The sequence below is a fragment of the Saccopteryx leptura genome, chromosome 12, assembly GCF_036850995.1.
Source record: "Saccopteryx leptura isolate mSacLep1 chromosome 12, mSacLep1_pri_phased_curated, whole genome shotgun sequence".
Classification (NCBI taxonomy): Eukaryota; Metazoa; Chordata; class Mammalia; order Chiroptera; family Emballonuridae; genus Saccopteryx; species Saccopteryx leptura.
In genome coordinates, this window is record NC_089514.1 from 51,764,415 (window position 1) to 51,781,195 (window position 16,781).

At 37.1% G+C, this 16,781-nt stretch overlaps 1 protein-coding gene and 1 non-coding gene across 3 annotated transcripts in view; both read right to left on the minus strand.

Moving 5' to 3' along the window:
- Nucleotides 1-16,781, minus strand: part of PCLO (piccolo presynaptic cytomatrix protein) — a 455,471-nt gene that overhangs the window by 243,369 nt on the left and 195,321 nt on the right. For both annotated transcript variants that reach the window (XM_066354350.1, XM_066354349.1), the window contains one exon: nt 1,797-2,576. In XM_066354350.1, the coding sequence (XP_066210447.1) occupies nt 1,797-2,576 (780 nt within the window). The remainder of the gene's footprint in view (nt 1-1,796; nt 2,577-16,781) is intronic.
- On the minus strand, nt 15,318-15,392 carry TRNAF-GAA (transfer RNA phenylalanine (anticodon GAA)). The gene has a single exon. It is a non-coding gene; the product is annotated as a tRNA-Phe (tRNA).

Below are 16,781 nucleotides of genomic sequence, written 5' to 3' on the forward strand. Positions count from 1 at the left end.
AAGTGGTTTGCTAGGAGAAGGTATGGGGGTAGTGTGGTGGTGACTAGATCCAGCCATTAGAGGAGAGAATACCCTTAAGGGGCTTTTTCTGATTCTGATAAACTCGTTGATATAACAAAGGAAGATCAAAATCTATTTAATGAGGCATGCATCTTATATCAGAGGTAGGTTACTAACCATGTGTTTAAAAATATAAATAACAACAAATAAACAAAACAACTGAACCAGAGTCTGGATGCACTACAGGTTCCAATTACAGTTCTAATATTAACTTCTAATACTAGTAAATCATTTCATTTTCCGGCAAGTCACTGCTATTATCTGTGAATTTAAATTATTCAACCAGATATATTATAAGCTCTTTTGTAATCTAAAAAATCAGAGTTCCTCTAATAAGAATGGTATCATTGCTTGTATAAATATTGGTTAAGAAGGGGCACTCTTATAAGTTTCTACTAAAGCCTGACCAGGCAGTGGTGCAGTGAATAGAGCGTTGGACTGGGAGGCAGAGGACCCAGGTTCAAAAACCCAAGGTCGCCGGCTTGAGCAAGGGGTCACTCGGTCTGCTGTAGCCTCCCTCTCCCCCATCAAGGCACATATGAGAAGACAATCAATGAACAACTAAGGTGCCGCAACAAAGAATTGATGCTTCTTGTCTCTCTCCCTTCCTGTCTGTCCCTATCTGTCCCTCTGCCTTTCTCTGTCTCTGTCACAAAAAAAAAGCTTCTACTAAAGAAAAAGTAAGAAATACATATTTCAGATTATGTTTGGATTATAAATAACCCTTCAATATTAAACACATTGAACATAACTCCAAACAGAATAAACTAATTAAAATCATACTAAATACTAAAATGAACTTTTAAAAAAATTGCTTATGTGTTAAATGTTTCCACATTTTATTTTTGCCATCACAATTATGTAATTTTATGGCTGAACACAAATTAAAAAGCTTTTCAATGAGAAAAAAATAGTATTGACTCTTATTTCCCCAAGTAGATAATTAAATGAAAACTTAAAAACACATTATTTAGTATTAAGGAAGATACTGATTTTATATTCATAGTGCAGAGCAAAAAGGAAGAACTTAAAATAGTAAGAAACTCTCCTTTATAACTCTATAGGGTTCACATAAATTATGTGATAGACACAAAACCTAGAAAAATAAATTCTATATCTATGTTTTTATTAAATTAAGCTATCAAGGCCCTGGCCGGTTGGCTCAGTGGTAGAGCGTCGGCCTGGCATGCAGAAGTAATCTAAAAAATCAGAGTTCCGGGTTCGATTCCCGGCCAGAGCACACAGGAGAAGCGCCCATCTGCTTCTCCACCTCTCTCCCTCTCCTTCCTCTCTGTCTCTCTCTTCCCCTCCTGCAGCCGAGGCTCCATTGGAGCAAAGATGGCCTGGGCGCTGGGGATGGCTCCTTGGCCTCTGCCCCAGGCGCTAGAGTGGCTCTGGTCGCAACAGAGCGACGCCCCGGAGGGGCAGAGCATTGCCCCCTGATGGGCAGAGCATCGCCCCTGGTGTGCGTGCCGGGTGGATCCCGGTCGGGCGCATGCGGGAGTCTGTCTGACTGCCTCTCCCCGTTTCCAGCTTCAGAAAAATACAAAAAAAAAAAAAGTTGTCAAAAACACAAAGTTCTTCATTTTAGCAAACAACTGTTACACTTTTCTGAAAACAACACTAATTGAAGGACTTTACTTACATAATTGCTATTAAACACTACGTATATGTACTTAGGTAAAAGTTAGTAAATTATACACGTAAGATAGTGAAGTTAGGAAAACATAACTTACTGCTTTTTCTTTCCCAGCTTCCACCTGACCAGGCTTCCCTGCGCGAGCTGCCTCGGGCTGATCTTCTATATTCTGAGGTGACGCACCATCGTCGGCGGGCAAACTCGGAAGCACCCCAGCTGGAAAATCCTCCATCTTTGCCTGTGCCAGTGTCTCTCCTGGCACTGCCGGTGGAGCCGCTCTGCCTGCAGGTGTTTCTTCAGCAATCTGTACTTGAGTTTTAAGTAAGTCCTGTTTCTGTTCCTCCTCCAGAGCTGATGTTTTTGCTCCGGGGGGAAACTTTTTGTCTTCAGGGGTTGGCTTTTTGTCTTTAGGAGTTGGCTTTTTTATTTCAGGAGATGTTTTTTCTTCTTCAGTAGGTGATTTTTTTTCTTCAGGAGGCGGCTCTATTTCTTCTGGAAGTGGCTTTTTTTCATCAATGGTTGCCTTTTTTCCTTTTGGAAGGGGCTTTTTATCTTCCGGGATTGCCTTTTTTTCTTGAGTGGCTGAAGCTTTGTCTTTTTCTTGTTTTGTCTCTTGTTTTTGACCTGTGATTACACTGGGGGGCATTTCTTCAATTGAGGGTGTTTCTTTTACTTTTTCACCTTCTGTTTTGGCGTCTTGCTCCTTTTTGACGCTGACGTGACCTGGCATTGCCGCTTTCTGAGGTTGCTGTTCTAGGGGAACAGGCAGAGGAGAGGCTTGCGGCCCTGCCGGCGGAGGAAGCGTTCTGCCCACGCCTCCCAGCTGTCCAGACATTGCTCTCTGGGTCTGGCAGTTTAAGCAAAGCCATTCTTGAATCTGCAAATAAAAGTGTTGAACAGATTAAATATATTATAATGTCTTTGTTTAGGTGCACTTCCTAAGGTTAAAATTTGGCAATTTCTAGTGTGTTTTTCTATATGGAGAAGGTGGATCAGCATTTTCTAAATCAATGAAACAGTGATTTTTAAAAGACAATTGTAAAAAGACTTTGAAAAAAAATAGTAGGGAATCCTTAAAGATGAATAATTCATTCTCCTCACCACAAAAAAGCAAAAGAAAACAAATCTTCAACATGAAAGATGGGCCCTGGCTGGTTGGCTCAGTGGTCGAGTGTTGGCCCAGCACAGCATATGGACATTCTGGATTTGATTCCCGGTCAGGGCACACAGAAGAAGTACCCATCTTCTTCTCCATATCTCCCCTTCTCCCTTTTCTCTCTAGCTCTCTCTTCCCTTCCTGCAGTCATGGCTTGGTTGGAGCAAGTTGCACCAGGTGCTGAGGATGGCTCCATGGCCTTGTCTCAGGTGATAAAATAGCTTGGTTGCCGAGCAACAGCCCAAGATGGACAGAGTATCACCTGGTAGGGGGCTTGCCAGGTGGATCCCAGTCAGGGCTCATGCGGGAATCTGTCACTCTGCCTCCCTACTTCTAACTTAAGAAAAAAAAAAAAATGTACCGTGAAAAATGAACCCAGGAAAATACTCCCTCTTTTTTCTTTTTTTGTTTTTGGTTTAAAGCAGGGGTCAGGAACTTTTTTGGCTTAGAGAGCCATGAATGCCATATATTTTAAAATGTAATTCTGTGAGGGCCGTACAACGACCTGTGTACGTTAAGCATTATCCAATAAAAATTTGGTGTTGTCCTGGAAGACAGCTGTGATTGGCTCCAGCCACCCGCAACCATGAACATGAACAATAGGAAATGAATGGATTGTAATACAGGAGAATGTTTTATATTTTTAACATTTTTTAAATTAAAGATTTGTCTGCGAGCTAGATGCAGTCATCAAAAGAGCCACATCTGGCTTGCGAGCAATAGGTTCCCGACTCCAGGTTTAAAGTCTGGATATATTCCAAATAAGACTGTTTTTAAGACTGGGGCCTTCCAAATTAGTATTTCCATCATACATTTATTCAAAAACTATTAATTTTATAGTAATTTTAACTTAATCACCAATGAATCAAAAGGTTTTTTTTAAAGGATTTAGCCTATAATTGCCTACCTCCTGACATGGCTCAAATGTAGCTCTGTATACCACAGTAGGACTTTACATGGTACCACTTTACATGGACTTTACATGAGAGTTTTAAAGAAATCACTTATGTATAATTCTCCATCTGCTTTAAGATTAAAATAAAATTTAATTCTTAATAATTTCAAACTTCTCATATAATTGAGCAAAATGCATTCAGAAGCTCAAATAGCTTGGTATCTTTATACCCAGAGTTTTCTGGGTCAGAGAAATGGTGCCATGAGGAGCGCGACTGACAAATCTCCCCAAAATTTCAACAAATTCATCAACCAGAGACAGAAAAATCTATCCTTGGAGCATCTGGGAGTTCCACACACTGAAAACGAAGGTATGATAGAGTGAAAAATTGACTAAATATATAATCAACCCTGAAGGAAATAAGACGGAGAAAGGAACACTCGGCCTTCCACACTAACCTGAGCAAAGGCTGCTTTCCCTTGGAACTGAGATAGAGTCGGGGGGGGGAGGGGGGCTAAGGGTGTGGAGGAAGCTAGGCTGCGGCATAGACGTTCAAGTTGAGGAAGGAGTGTGCCTGCGGCGATTCAGCCCACGTGAGCTAACGCCCGCACGGGTCCTGGGCAAAGACTGGCAAGCAGCAGCTGCCAGCAGAGGGCGGGGAGTGTGCCAAAGCGAACTTCCCTACACCAAAGCTTCTCTGGGTGGGCGGGGCACCTCACCCAGCCATTCAAGTTAACAATCAAGCGTCGGGGGAGGGGCGCACGGGCAGCTTCTTGCAGTCCTTTCTGGAGCAGATCCGTGGATCCAATTGCTGAAATTAGCTTAACCCACAGTCTGCTCACCTCCCAACTGACCTACGCAGCTCTAATTGATAAGATCTCTCTCAATTCAGTGATCTAAGAAAAGAGGCATGATATTTTTAGTGCCTCTTGCTAAAGGGGTGGGGGCAACTTCTGATTGGCAGAGCTTTTCAGGATATAAGCTAAAAAGAGGGACTTGGCAGCTCTTAAGATCTCCTGTACTGCAGGCAGTGACTAGGGCATCTTCTTCCCAGCCAAAACAGGTTACAAAGTGCAAAAAGCCTGGGGAGAGTGGTCCCACAGAGTGCTGAGGCATACTGGACATGCCTGGAGGCTCACAGAAAGTCACCTTGAGAGCAATTGGCTCCCAGTCCCACCTGATTATGGTGGCGGCTCTGACTGACAGAGCCTTACCCAGAGCACTGCATTGAGTAGGGATAGAGTGGGGATTTGCCAGCTCTTTGAGCCTCTTACTCTTCAGGCAGAGGCAGCGGCAGCCTCATAGCTGGATCATTAGGCTGCTAATTCAGGAAGGAGAGACTAGGAGAGAGGCTCAGTGAAAACGGACTCTCTCATTGTCGGAGCATGCAAACGCTAACAAGCTCTGACTACCAACGAGACTGAAGCCTAATATATGACATCACCATAGAGTCTCATCAACTGCAAATCTCTACCTAAGCATGCCACAGGGGCAGAGTCTGGGGTACAGAGTCACTGACCAGGAAGAGGGAGAGGAAAGAGAAAGGAAGAAGTTAACCTCTCAAAATCAAGAAAAATCCACAGACTTTATAACTTGTTCCACTATTTTTTGTTTCTTTCATCTTCTTACCTTTATTATTATTTTTTTTTGCTCCACCTTGGTCCTTTTATTCTCTGACCGTCTTATTCTTTCCTCTTCTTGAACTACACTACCCATAAGTGTTACATTTCCCATATTTTTTTCTTTTCTTCTTCCTTTCTCTCTATGAGGGTTACACTCCAAAACACTTAACTCTCTCTCTCTTTTTGTTTTTTTTCTTCTTTTCCTTTTCCCTGTTTTTCTTTTTTTTCTCCCTCTCTATCAGTTTCTTCTTTTCTCCTTTTACTTTTCCTCTCATTCAATCCTCAATCACAAACAAATGATTTTATTTTGGAATCAATTTTTTTTTTGTGGCATTTTGGGTGCTTTTTACTTTACCTTTTTATTCATTAGCATTCCTCCCAACCCTGGCTCTCCATTCTATCTAGTTTTTGCTCCACTTAATACAATAGTAATTTTTATTTTTTTTTCCTTTTTCCTGTTTCCCTCTTATCCGTCTCATTATATCTCTTGGTCGACCATCACTTACAAGCAAATCATTTTATATTTGACCCAAAGTTTTTCCTTTTTTGCATTTTGTGGGTCCCTACCTCCTTTTTTGCCCCTAGAACACTTCCCTCCAACTCAGGCCCACCATTATTGGCAGTTTTTGTTCCATTTAGCATAATATAATTCACAGTTCATCACGATATTTTCCCAAGGAGGAGAGGAGAGGAGGGGAAGAGAAGAAAAAAAAGGGGAAATAATAAATTTTTTTTCAAATCTTTTTCCTTCTTTTTTTTTTACTTTTTATTTCTTATTAATTCTCATTAGTGTTATCAACAAGACAACTCTCAGATACCATTAAGAAAAAGGAAATCAAAAAAGAGAAGTAGCACAGATAGATGAGGAAAAAATCTATGGAGAAAAAATTTAATATATTGGAAATCTTGGAGCTAACTGACAGAGAACTTAAAATAGAAATCCTAAAAATACTCAGAGATATACAAGAAAACACAGAAAGGCAACTTAGGGAGCTCAGAACAACTCAACGAACACAAAGAATATATTACCAAGGAAATTTAAACTATAAAAACAAATCAAACAGAGATTAAAAACTCAATTCATGAACTGAAAAATGAGGTAACAAGCTTAGCTAGTAGAAAAAACCAGACAGGAGGTAGGATTAGTGACATAGAAGACAAACAACTTGAGGCAAAACAGAGAGAAGAAGAGAAAGACTCAAAAATTTTAAAAAATGAGAAAGCCCTACAGGAATTGTCTGACTCCATCAAAAAGACTAACATAAGAATAATAGGTATATCAGAGAGAAAGAGAGAGAAAATGGAATGGAGAATATATTCAAACAAATAATAGACGAGAACTTCCCAAGTCTGTGGAAAGAACTAAAGCCTCAAATTCAAGAAGCAAACAGAACATCGAGCTTTCTTAACCACAAAAAACCTACTCCAAAGCATATCATAATAAAATTGGCACAAACCAACGGCAAAGAAAATATTCTCAAAGCAGCCAGGGAAAAGAAGAATACAACATATAAAGGAAGGCCTATTAGATTATCATCAGATTTCTCAGCAGAAACTCTACAAGCTAGAAGAGAGTGGACCCCAATATTTAAAGTCCTGAAAGAGAGGAACTTGCAGCCAAGAATACTATACCCATGAAAGCTATCCTTCAAATATGAAGGAGAAATAAAAACACTCACAAATACAGAAAAGATGAAGGAATTTGTCATCAGAAAACCCCCACTCCAGGAAATACTAAAGGGGGTTTTCCAGCTAGATACAAAGAACAAAACAAAACAAAACCACAAGTAAAAGCTCCAACAAGAACACAATAAAACCAAATTTAAACTGTGACAACAAAAACAAAAAAAAGGGGAGAGGACGGCAATTAATAGTAGCAAAGGAAGATGAAGTGCAAAAACATCCATAAAATAGGGTACTACAATGAATATGGTAGGTACCCTTTTCATTATTTAATGGTACCGACCCTTGAAAAAACCACCACAGAAGCACATGACTTAAAAAAGGTAGCAACAGAAGAAAGAATTATGGAATAAAAACAAACAAAAACAAATGATAGAAAAACAAAAGAGAAAAATCAAACAAGATACAAAACTAACAGAAAGCAATTTATAAAATGGCAATAGGGAACCCACAAGTGTCAATAATTACACTAAATGCAAATGGATTAAACTCACCAATAAAAAGATACAGAGTAGCAGAATGGATTAAAAAAGAAAATCCAACTGTATGCTGCCTACAAGAAACACATCTAAGCAACAAGGATAAAAACATTCCAAGTGAAAGGCTGGAAAACAATACTCCAAGCAAATAACATCCAAAAAAAAAAGCAGGTATAGCAATACTCATATCTAATAATGCTGACTAAAAGACAGAAAAGTACTCAGAGACAAAAATGGTCATTTCATAATAATTAAGGGGACACTGAATCAAGAAAACATAAAAATTCTTAATATATATGCACCAAAGGAAGTAGCACCAAAATATATGACAGTTACTCCCTGACCTAGAAACAAAAAGTGACAAAAATACAATCATACTTAGAGACCTCAATATACCGCTGATGGCTGTATATTGTTCATCCAAACAGAAAATCAATAAAGATATATTGGCCTTAAACAAAACACTAGAGCACCTGGATATGATAGACATCTACAGGACACTTCATCCCAAAGTGACAGAGTATACATTATTCTCTAGTGTACATGGAACAGTCTCAAGAATTGACCATATGTTGGGCCACAAAAATAACATCAGCAAATTCAGAAAAATCGAAATTGTACCAAGCATATTTTCTGAACATAAAGCCATGAAACTAGAAATGAATTGCAAAAAAGAGGAAAAAAACCCCACAAAAATGTGGAAACTAAACAACATACTTTTAAAAAATGAATGGGTCAAAGAAGAAATAAGCACAGAGATCAAAAGATATATATAGACAAATGAAAATGACAATATGACATATCAGAATCTATGGGATGCAGAAAAAGCAGTAATAAGAGGGAAGTTCATTTCACTTCAGTCCTATGTGAACAAACAAGAGAGAGCTTAAGTAAACCACTTAAATTCACATCTTAAGGAACTAGAAAAAGAAGATCAAAGACAACCCAAAACCAGCCGAAGAAAGGAGATAATAAAAATCAGAGCAGAAATAAATGAAATAGAGAACAGAAAAACTATAGAAAAATTAATAAAACAAGGAGCTGGTTCTTTAAAAACATCAACAAAATTCACAAACCCTTGGCAAGACTCACCAAGGAAAAAAGGCACAGGACTCAAATAAATAAAATCCAAAATGAAAGAGGAGAAATCACCACAGACATCATAGATATACAAAGAATTATTGTAGAATACTACAAAAAACTATATGCCACCAAATTCAACAATCTAGAAGAAATGGATAAATTCCTAGAACAATACAACCTTCCTAGACTGAGCCAAGAAGCAGCAGAAAGCCTAAACAGACCAATTAGCAGGGAGGAAATAGAAAAAACTATTAAAAACCTTTCCCCAAATAAAAGTCCAGGCCCAGATGGTTATACTAGTGAATTCTATCAAACATTCAAAGAAGACTTGGTTCCTATTCTATTCAAAGTCTTCCAAAAAATTGAAGAAGAAGCAATACTTCCAAACACATTTTATGAGGCCAACATAACCCTCATACCGAAACCTGGCAAGCACGGCACAAAAAAGAAAACTACAGACCAATATCTCTAATGAATACAGATGCTAAAATACTAAACAAAATACTAGCAAATTGAATATAACAACATATTAAAAAAAATACATTATCCCAGAATCTCAAGGATAGTTCAACATATGTAAAACGGTTAACGTAATACACCATATCAACAAAACAAAGAACAAAAACCACATGATCTTATCAATAGATGCAGAAAAGGCATCCGATAAAATACAACACAACTTTATATTTAAGACTCTCAACAAAATGGGTATAGAAGGAAAATATTTCTACATGATAAAGGCCATATAAAATAAACCATCAGCTAACATCATATTAAATGGCATAAAACTGAAGACTTTCCCCCTTAAATCAGGAACAAGACAGGGTTGTCCACTCTCTCCACTCTTATTTAATGTGGTGCTAGAAGTTCTGACCAGAGCAATCAGACAAGAGAAAGAAATAAAAGGCATCCATATTGGAAAAAAAGAAGTAAAGGTATCACTTTTTGCAGATGATATGATCCTATACATCGGAAACCCCAAAGAATCCACAAAAAGACTACTAGAAACAATAAACCAATACAGTAAGTTCGCAGGGTACAAAATTAATATACAAAAGTCCATAGCCTTTCTATATGCCAACAATGAAATATTAGAAAATGAACTCAAAAAAATAATCCCCTTCACGATTGCAACAAAAAAAATAAAATACCTAGGAATAAACATAACAAAGAATGTAAAGGACCTATATAACGAAAACTACAAAGCATTGTTAAGGAAAATCGAAAAAGATAAAATGAGATGGAAAAATATTCCATGTTCTTAGATAGGAAGAATAAATATAATCAAAATGGCCATATTACACAAAGCAATTTATAAATTTAATGCAATTCCCATCAAAATTCTGATGATATTTTTTAAAGAAATGGAACAAAAAATCATCAGATTTATATGGAACTATAAAAAACACCGAATAGCCAAAGCAATCCTAAGGAAAAAGAATGAAGCTTGGGGTATGTCAATACCTGACATCAAATTTTATTATAGGGCCACAACAATCAAAACAGCATGGTATTGGCAGAAAAATAGACACTCAGACCAATGGAACAGAATAAAAATTCCAGAAATAAAACCACATATATATGGTCAAATAATTTTCGATAAAGGGGCCAACAACACACAATGGAGAAAAGAAAGCCTCTTCAACAAATGGTGCTGGGAAAACTGGAAAGCCACATGCAAAAGAATGAAACTCGACTACAGCTTGTCCCCTTGTACTGAAATTAATTCAAAATGAATCAAAGATCTAAATATAAGACCTGAAACAATAAAGTACATAGAAGAAGACATAGGTACTAAACTCATGGACCTGGGTTTTAAAGAGCATTTTATGAATTTGACTCCAAAGGCAAGAGAAGTGAAGGCAAAGATAAATGAATGGGACTACATCAAACTAAGAAGTTTTTGCTAGCAAGAGAAACTGACAACAAAATAAACAGACAGCCAACTAAATGGGAAATGATATTTTCAAACAACAGCTCAGATAAGGGCCTAATATCCAAAAGATACAAAGAACTCATAAAACTCAACAAGAAACAATCCAATAAAAAAATGGGAAGAGGATATGAACAGAGAGTTCTCCCAGGAAGAAATACAAATGGCCAACAGATAGATGAAAAGATGCTCATCTTCTTTAGTTATTAGAGAAATGCAAATCAAAACTGCAATGAGATACCACCTCACACCTGTTAGTTAGCTATTATCAACAAGACAGGTAATAGCAAATGTTGGAGAGGCTGTGGAGAAAAAGGAACCCTCATTCACTGTTGGTGAAAATGTAAAGTAGTACAACCATTATGGAAGAAAGTATGGTGGTTCCTCAAAAAACTGAAAATAGAACTACCTTATGACCCAGCAATCCCTCTACTGGGTATATACCCCCAAAACTCAGAAACATTGATACGTAAAGACACATGCAGCCTCATGTTCATTGCAGCATTGTTCACAGTGGCCAAGCATGGAAACAACCAAAAAGCCCTTCAATAGAAGACTGGATAAAGAAGATGTGGCACATATACACTATGGAATACTACTCAGCCATAAGAAATGATGACATCGGATCATTTACAACAAAATGGTGGGATCTTGATAAGATTATATGGAATGAAATAAGTAAATCAGAATAAAACAAGAACTGCATGATTCCATACATTGGTGGGACATAAAAACGAGACTAATAGATATGGACAAGAGTGTCGTGGTTACGGGGGGGGGGGGGGGGTTGAGGGAAGGAGGGATGGGGGAAGGAGGAGGGGCACAAAGAAAACTAGATAGAAGGTGACAGAGAACAATCTGACTTTGGGTGATGGGTATGGAACATAATTGAATGACAAGATAACCTGGACATGTTTTCTTTGAATATATGTACCGTGATTTATTGATGTCACCCCATTAAAATTAATAAATTTTTTTTTTTTTTAAAAGAAGTTTTCTGAATCACTAACTAAAACAGTTATGATAACCCTGCCCACAGTGTAATCTATGGGCTCCCTGTCCCAGATCATATCCTTCCAAATGCAAAGTCCTGGGAGCTACAGCAAAACTATTGCAGCAGATTCCATTGTAGAAGAAGCAGGACTTACCCTTTTAATAAATTATTCCTTTACAAACTAAGGACTGAAAACTAGTCTCTCATAACATATACTAATAATCCCATAGGAGACAGATTATACTAGACTAACAATATTAAAGAATGCTCCCTTTACTGATGTATATTGTGCTTTATATTACATTAATTATACTTGTTATAATGTAAAAAGTAAAGGCTACACATGTAGCTTTTAATTGTTATCATTTAACAATTTAATTGTTGTCATTTATTCTGTAACTACACAGTTGGAGGGTTATACAAAATAGAACTGCATTCATATGTTACGTTGTCATCTGCAAAGTTCAATTTCAAACTGTTTTTCACACTAGATCACTCTTTTCAGTTGTGTAACTTAAGTTGTTTAAAAACAAAAATCACTATTGTTCTAGGATATAATCAGACATATACATTTCATTTCTTACTATAGCTTTCAATTTCTCTAGAGACATAAAAAATGTTGCTTAATAATGATGCTTTTGAAATTAGTAAACCATTATGATTATTTGTTGATATAAAAGGGTAAAGACAAAAGTCAATTATTTAACTTCAGTAAAATGCTGTCTATAAAACAGTATGTATTATGGATGAATTTGCTTTTCATGTGTATCATCATTCAGTATCAATCCCCTTCTTAATTTCCTTCTTAAGCAACTCTGAAGTGAATTGTGGCTATTTTATGTAATAACTTCATATAAAAGTCATAGAAAAGAAACTGATTTGATCCCTTATATCAAATAGTAAAAGCTCCAGCCCTTATATAGAATTGTCCCTGGAGGAGAGATATTTCCATATCTACTGAAAATCAATCTTAATTTGTGCTGTGGTTTAAAAACCATTACTTGGTTGAGCCACATTTAGGATATCACATTCATTCAGAGCCTGACATTTTTAAAAACAAAAACAGACACAAATAGCTGTATCACTGTGCCGTTTTGTCAAATAGATTCTAAAAATCAAATGTATGTTTGATAAAGCATATCTGTCCATGGCATAGGCTAATGTAAATAAGGAAATTTCAGTATAGCAAGATACGGGCTTCATTCTACTGGAAATTCTTATCAATCACAAAAGTCTGATTATTTTATCTGAGTTTTGGAAACAAATTATTCATACAATGTTCTCCTCTCTTGAAATTTTTAGCATGTGATTCCACAATGGTACATAGCTCTTGTTAAAGGTAAATTTGTTTTATTATTTTCATATATTTGAAGTTTGGATAAGAGGATAAAAGGTATAATCTATTTAATTTATCATGTTATATAAACATCTCATTGTCCTTATTTAAAATATTGCTTGATAAACATATAAGCACCAATAACCCACACAATAGATTCTAACATATTGTTGCTTTCCTTGGTCGCTTGGTTGCATGACTGATTTGCATTTTGAGAAAAACTACAAGGCAAAGCCTAATTCTTTTGACCTTGTACTTTGTCACCAAAATTAATTTGGATATTGATGTTAGCATTATGGCAAATAATTAAGACAACATAATTCACGTATCTATTCTGCTTATTTTACTTTATATCTATGGAGTACCTATAACATCTGTAAAGTGTATCTATAAGGCTTATTCTATCAATAAACTCACATTAAAGTAGAAGGAATGTCACAGGTAAAAACAAGTATTATATGCATTAAGAACTAAGAAAAATGAAAAGAATGTGATGGATTTAACAGGATTGTCTGATGCATCAAAATATAACATAAGAAATTTAATAAAATTTAATAAAAAATACAAGAGTATTTTTTCATGAGACAATTAGAAGTGTAGAGTGAGTGGCCTCAGGTAAGTGTCTCTTGTTTTCGCAGCTCTTACACCAAATTTAGAATGCCAACTTATTCGGTAGAGGACATTATAATATCAATAAGAAATTGAAAAAATGTTATATTTCTTTAAGCATGTAAATTTCAATTTTTTTTCTTATGAGATAAGACAGAAAAAAGTCGGAGGCTAATGTAAAATCAAAAGTGGAAATGAGTAGAACAATGGAGCAAATGAATAAAAATGAAGTTTCATTTTGGACAATAAGAGTTATTGTTATCGTATTATCTTTAAATACAAACACAATTACTAGAATAATCTGCTTCACAAAAATAATTTGGGAAACATTATATACAATATGATAAATACATGAATTTACCATAACTTCCCTTTTGCTGTTCTGCTTGTCCATCTGTCCCCATCCTTGCTTACTTACTATCGGCCCTGAAGCAGAACAGTTCTAGGAAGCTGGTCGACCGCCCCAAGGAGAAGAGTTCCAGGAAGCTGAAATCGTAGGACTGCAGAAGGGAGCACACCAGAATTGCTGACACAATGCACACTTGCTCAAAGCTCTCCCCACCTTAATAAATGTTTGCCTCAGAGTCTGTTTCAGTGCACTTCTCCCAGAGGAGTGCCCGGCAGGTCTTTCTACTCTAATAAAGCCTGCACACCTGGAGTTCGAGTGCCAGCTCATTCTTACACAATATATACGAAGATGTAAAAATTTGTGGTTCACAATTTTTTTTTTTGCATTCTTTACCAAAAATAATCCCACTGTATCAATGTTTTGTATCAATGTAGTCAGGAATTTAATTAAGAAGTATTATAGGGCCCGGGCCAGTTTGCTCAGTGGTAGACTCCACCCAGCATGTGGATATCCCGGGTTCTATTCCTGGCCAGAGCACACAGGAGAAGCACCCATCTACTTCACTCTTCCCCCTCTCTCTACCTCTCTATCTTTTCTCCTCCCCTCCTGCAGTCATGGCTCGATTAGAGTGAGCTGGCCCTGGCCACCAAGGATGGCTCCATGACCTCTGCCTCAGGCATAAAAATTGGCTCAGGTTGCCACGGAGCAAGGGCCCCAGTTTAGCAGAGCATTAGCCCCCTAGTGGGCTTGCTGGTGGATCCCAGCCGGGAGGAGTCTGTCTCTGCCTCCCCTCCTCTCACTAAATAGAAGAAGAAAGAAAAAGAAGAAGAAGAAGAAGAAGAAGGAAGAAGGAAGAAGGAAGAAGGAAGAAGGAAGAAGGAAGAAGGAAGAAAGAAGAAAGAAGAAAGGAAAAGAAGAATTACAGGCAGGACCAGTGGTGGCACAGTGGACAGTGTGACCCAAGATGCCAAGGTTCTCTAGTTGGAAAGCCCAAGGTTGCCGGCCTGCGCATGGGCTCATTGGCTTGGATGGAGCCCCCTGGTCAAGGCACCTATGAGAAGCAACCAATGAACAACTACAGTGAAGTAACTATGAGTTGATGCTTCTTTTCTCTTTCTTCCCTTTCTCGCTCCTTTCCTGTCTCTCTTCCTCTCAAAACAATTGAAAAAAAAGTCTTATTATTTTTTTTTCTTTTTGCAGTTTTCCAAAGCTGGAAACAGGGAGGCAGTCAGACAGACTCCCGCATGCGCCCGACCGGGATCAACCTGGCATGCCCACCAGGGGGCGATGCTCTGCCCCTCTGGGGTGTCGCTCTGTTGCAACCAGAGCCATTCTAGCGCCTGAGGCAGAGGGCACAGAGCCATCCTCAGTGCCCGGCAAACTTTGCTCCAATGGAGCCTTGGCTGCGGGAGGAGAAGAGAGAGACAGAGGGGAAGGAGAAGGGGAGGGGTGGAGAAGCAGATGGGCGCTTCTCCTGTGTGCCCCAGCCAGGAATTGAACCTGGACTCCTGCACTTCAGGCCGACACTCTACCACTGAGCCAACCGGCCAGGGCCAAGTCTTATATACCCTATGTCTAAAAAATGTTTCTGCATTTTTAATTCCTTCATAGCTACACCATTAAATACTCATATTATTTCTAGTCTAGTAACAATTTGAAGATAAATTAATCAAGATTCCTTAAATTAAATAAGAATTCAATGCATAACATATAACAGCCATACATGACTTTTACTAGCTGAAAAGATTTTACCAGACATAACATTAGCTGTTTATGTAACAGTTGCAGTTGTGAAGTACATGGCCATTTATATTTTGCCTTATAATTATATATCAAGTAAGTTATGATTTTATCTTTGAAATATTAATAGTCATTGAGATGATAAAAATTAATATATATTTTATATAATATGTGGTATATATAATTTATATACTGAATAAAGTTCTATTATGTTACTTAGTTTACTACATAGAAAACTACAAAATATAAATGCTTATATAAGCTTTTTAGCATACTACTCATTATGGATGCTCTCAGACCATTTCATTTGTTTTTGTGTTATATAAAATGAAAATATAAAAATATTTTTATTGTCAGTATACTCTTACTATCTTATCTCTGAATAGTATAAAACAATAAAAGTTTATATTTCATCTATATTATTAAATGTATTAAATAAATTGAGAAGACTCTATACTATGAGATCAATCAGATTTTTGTTCAATATTTTAAGATTAATAAGCAGTACATTAAAATCCTTCTCCCAATAGGAATAGTTCTGATAAACAAATAATTTATAACAAAGTACCTCCACTTTGATCACAACATACTAGAACATATTCATTTGGCTTGTTGAAAACAAAACAATGCTCCAAAAATCCATTAATCTTAAGAGGAGAATGGGAAATGAAGGCAACAAAACACCAGGAAAAGGATGCTGCTGTGCTACTCAGCATTTTTCCATCAATAAGCAATTGGCTTTATACAACAGTTCAGCTGTAACCATAGCAACAATACCATTAAGGAAAATCTCAGAACTTCAGACCGACCTATTTATTTTTCAAGTATCTTTTCTGAAGCATGATAAGAAGACCTGCAGCGGGCTGAAAGTTTGCCATTAGACTTAAAATGAAACTGATGGTTGCAGAACCTGTACAACCATGCATATTTGTATCTGAAAATCTAAGAGCATTTTACATGAATTTTCATTAAAATGCAAACTGAACTGACTTGGAAGTTTACATAATTTCTATCAATAGAGATAGTATTTAAGCAGAGACTTGGTGGCCTCTACTCAAAATTCTGTAAAGAAAAGCCCAGCAATCAAGGGACTTGGTGCTATAACACAATTGAGTTTCCTGCTTGCTATCAAGCTTTTGAGTCAACAATGACATTTTACACAGGTTTCTAGTTTTTCTGTTTATTTGCTTATCATTAAGAATG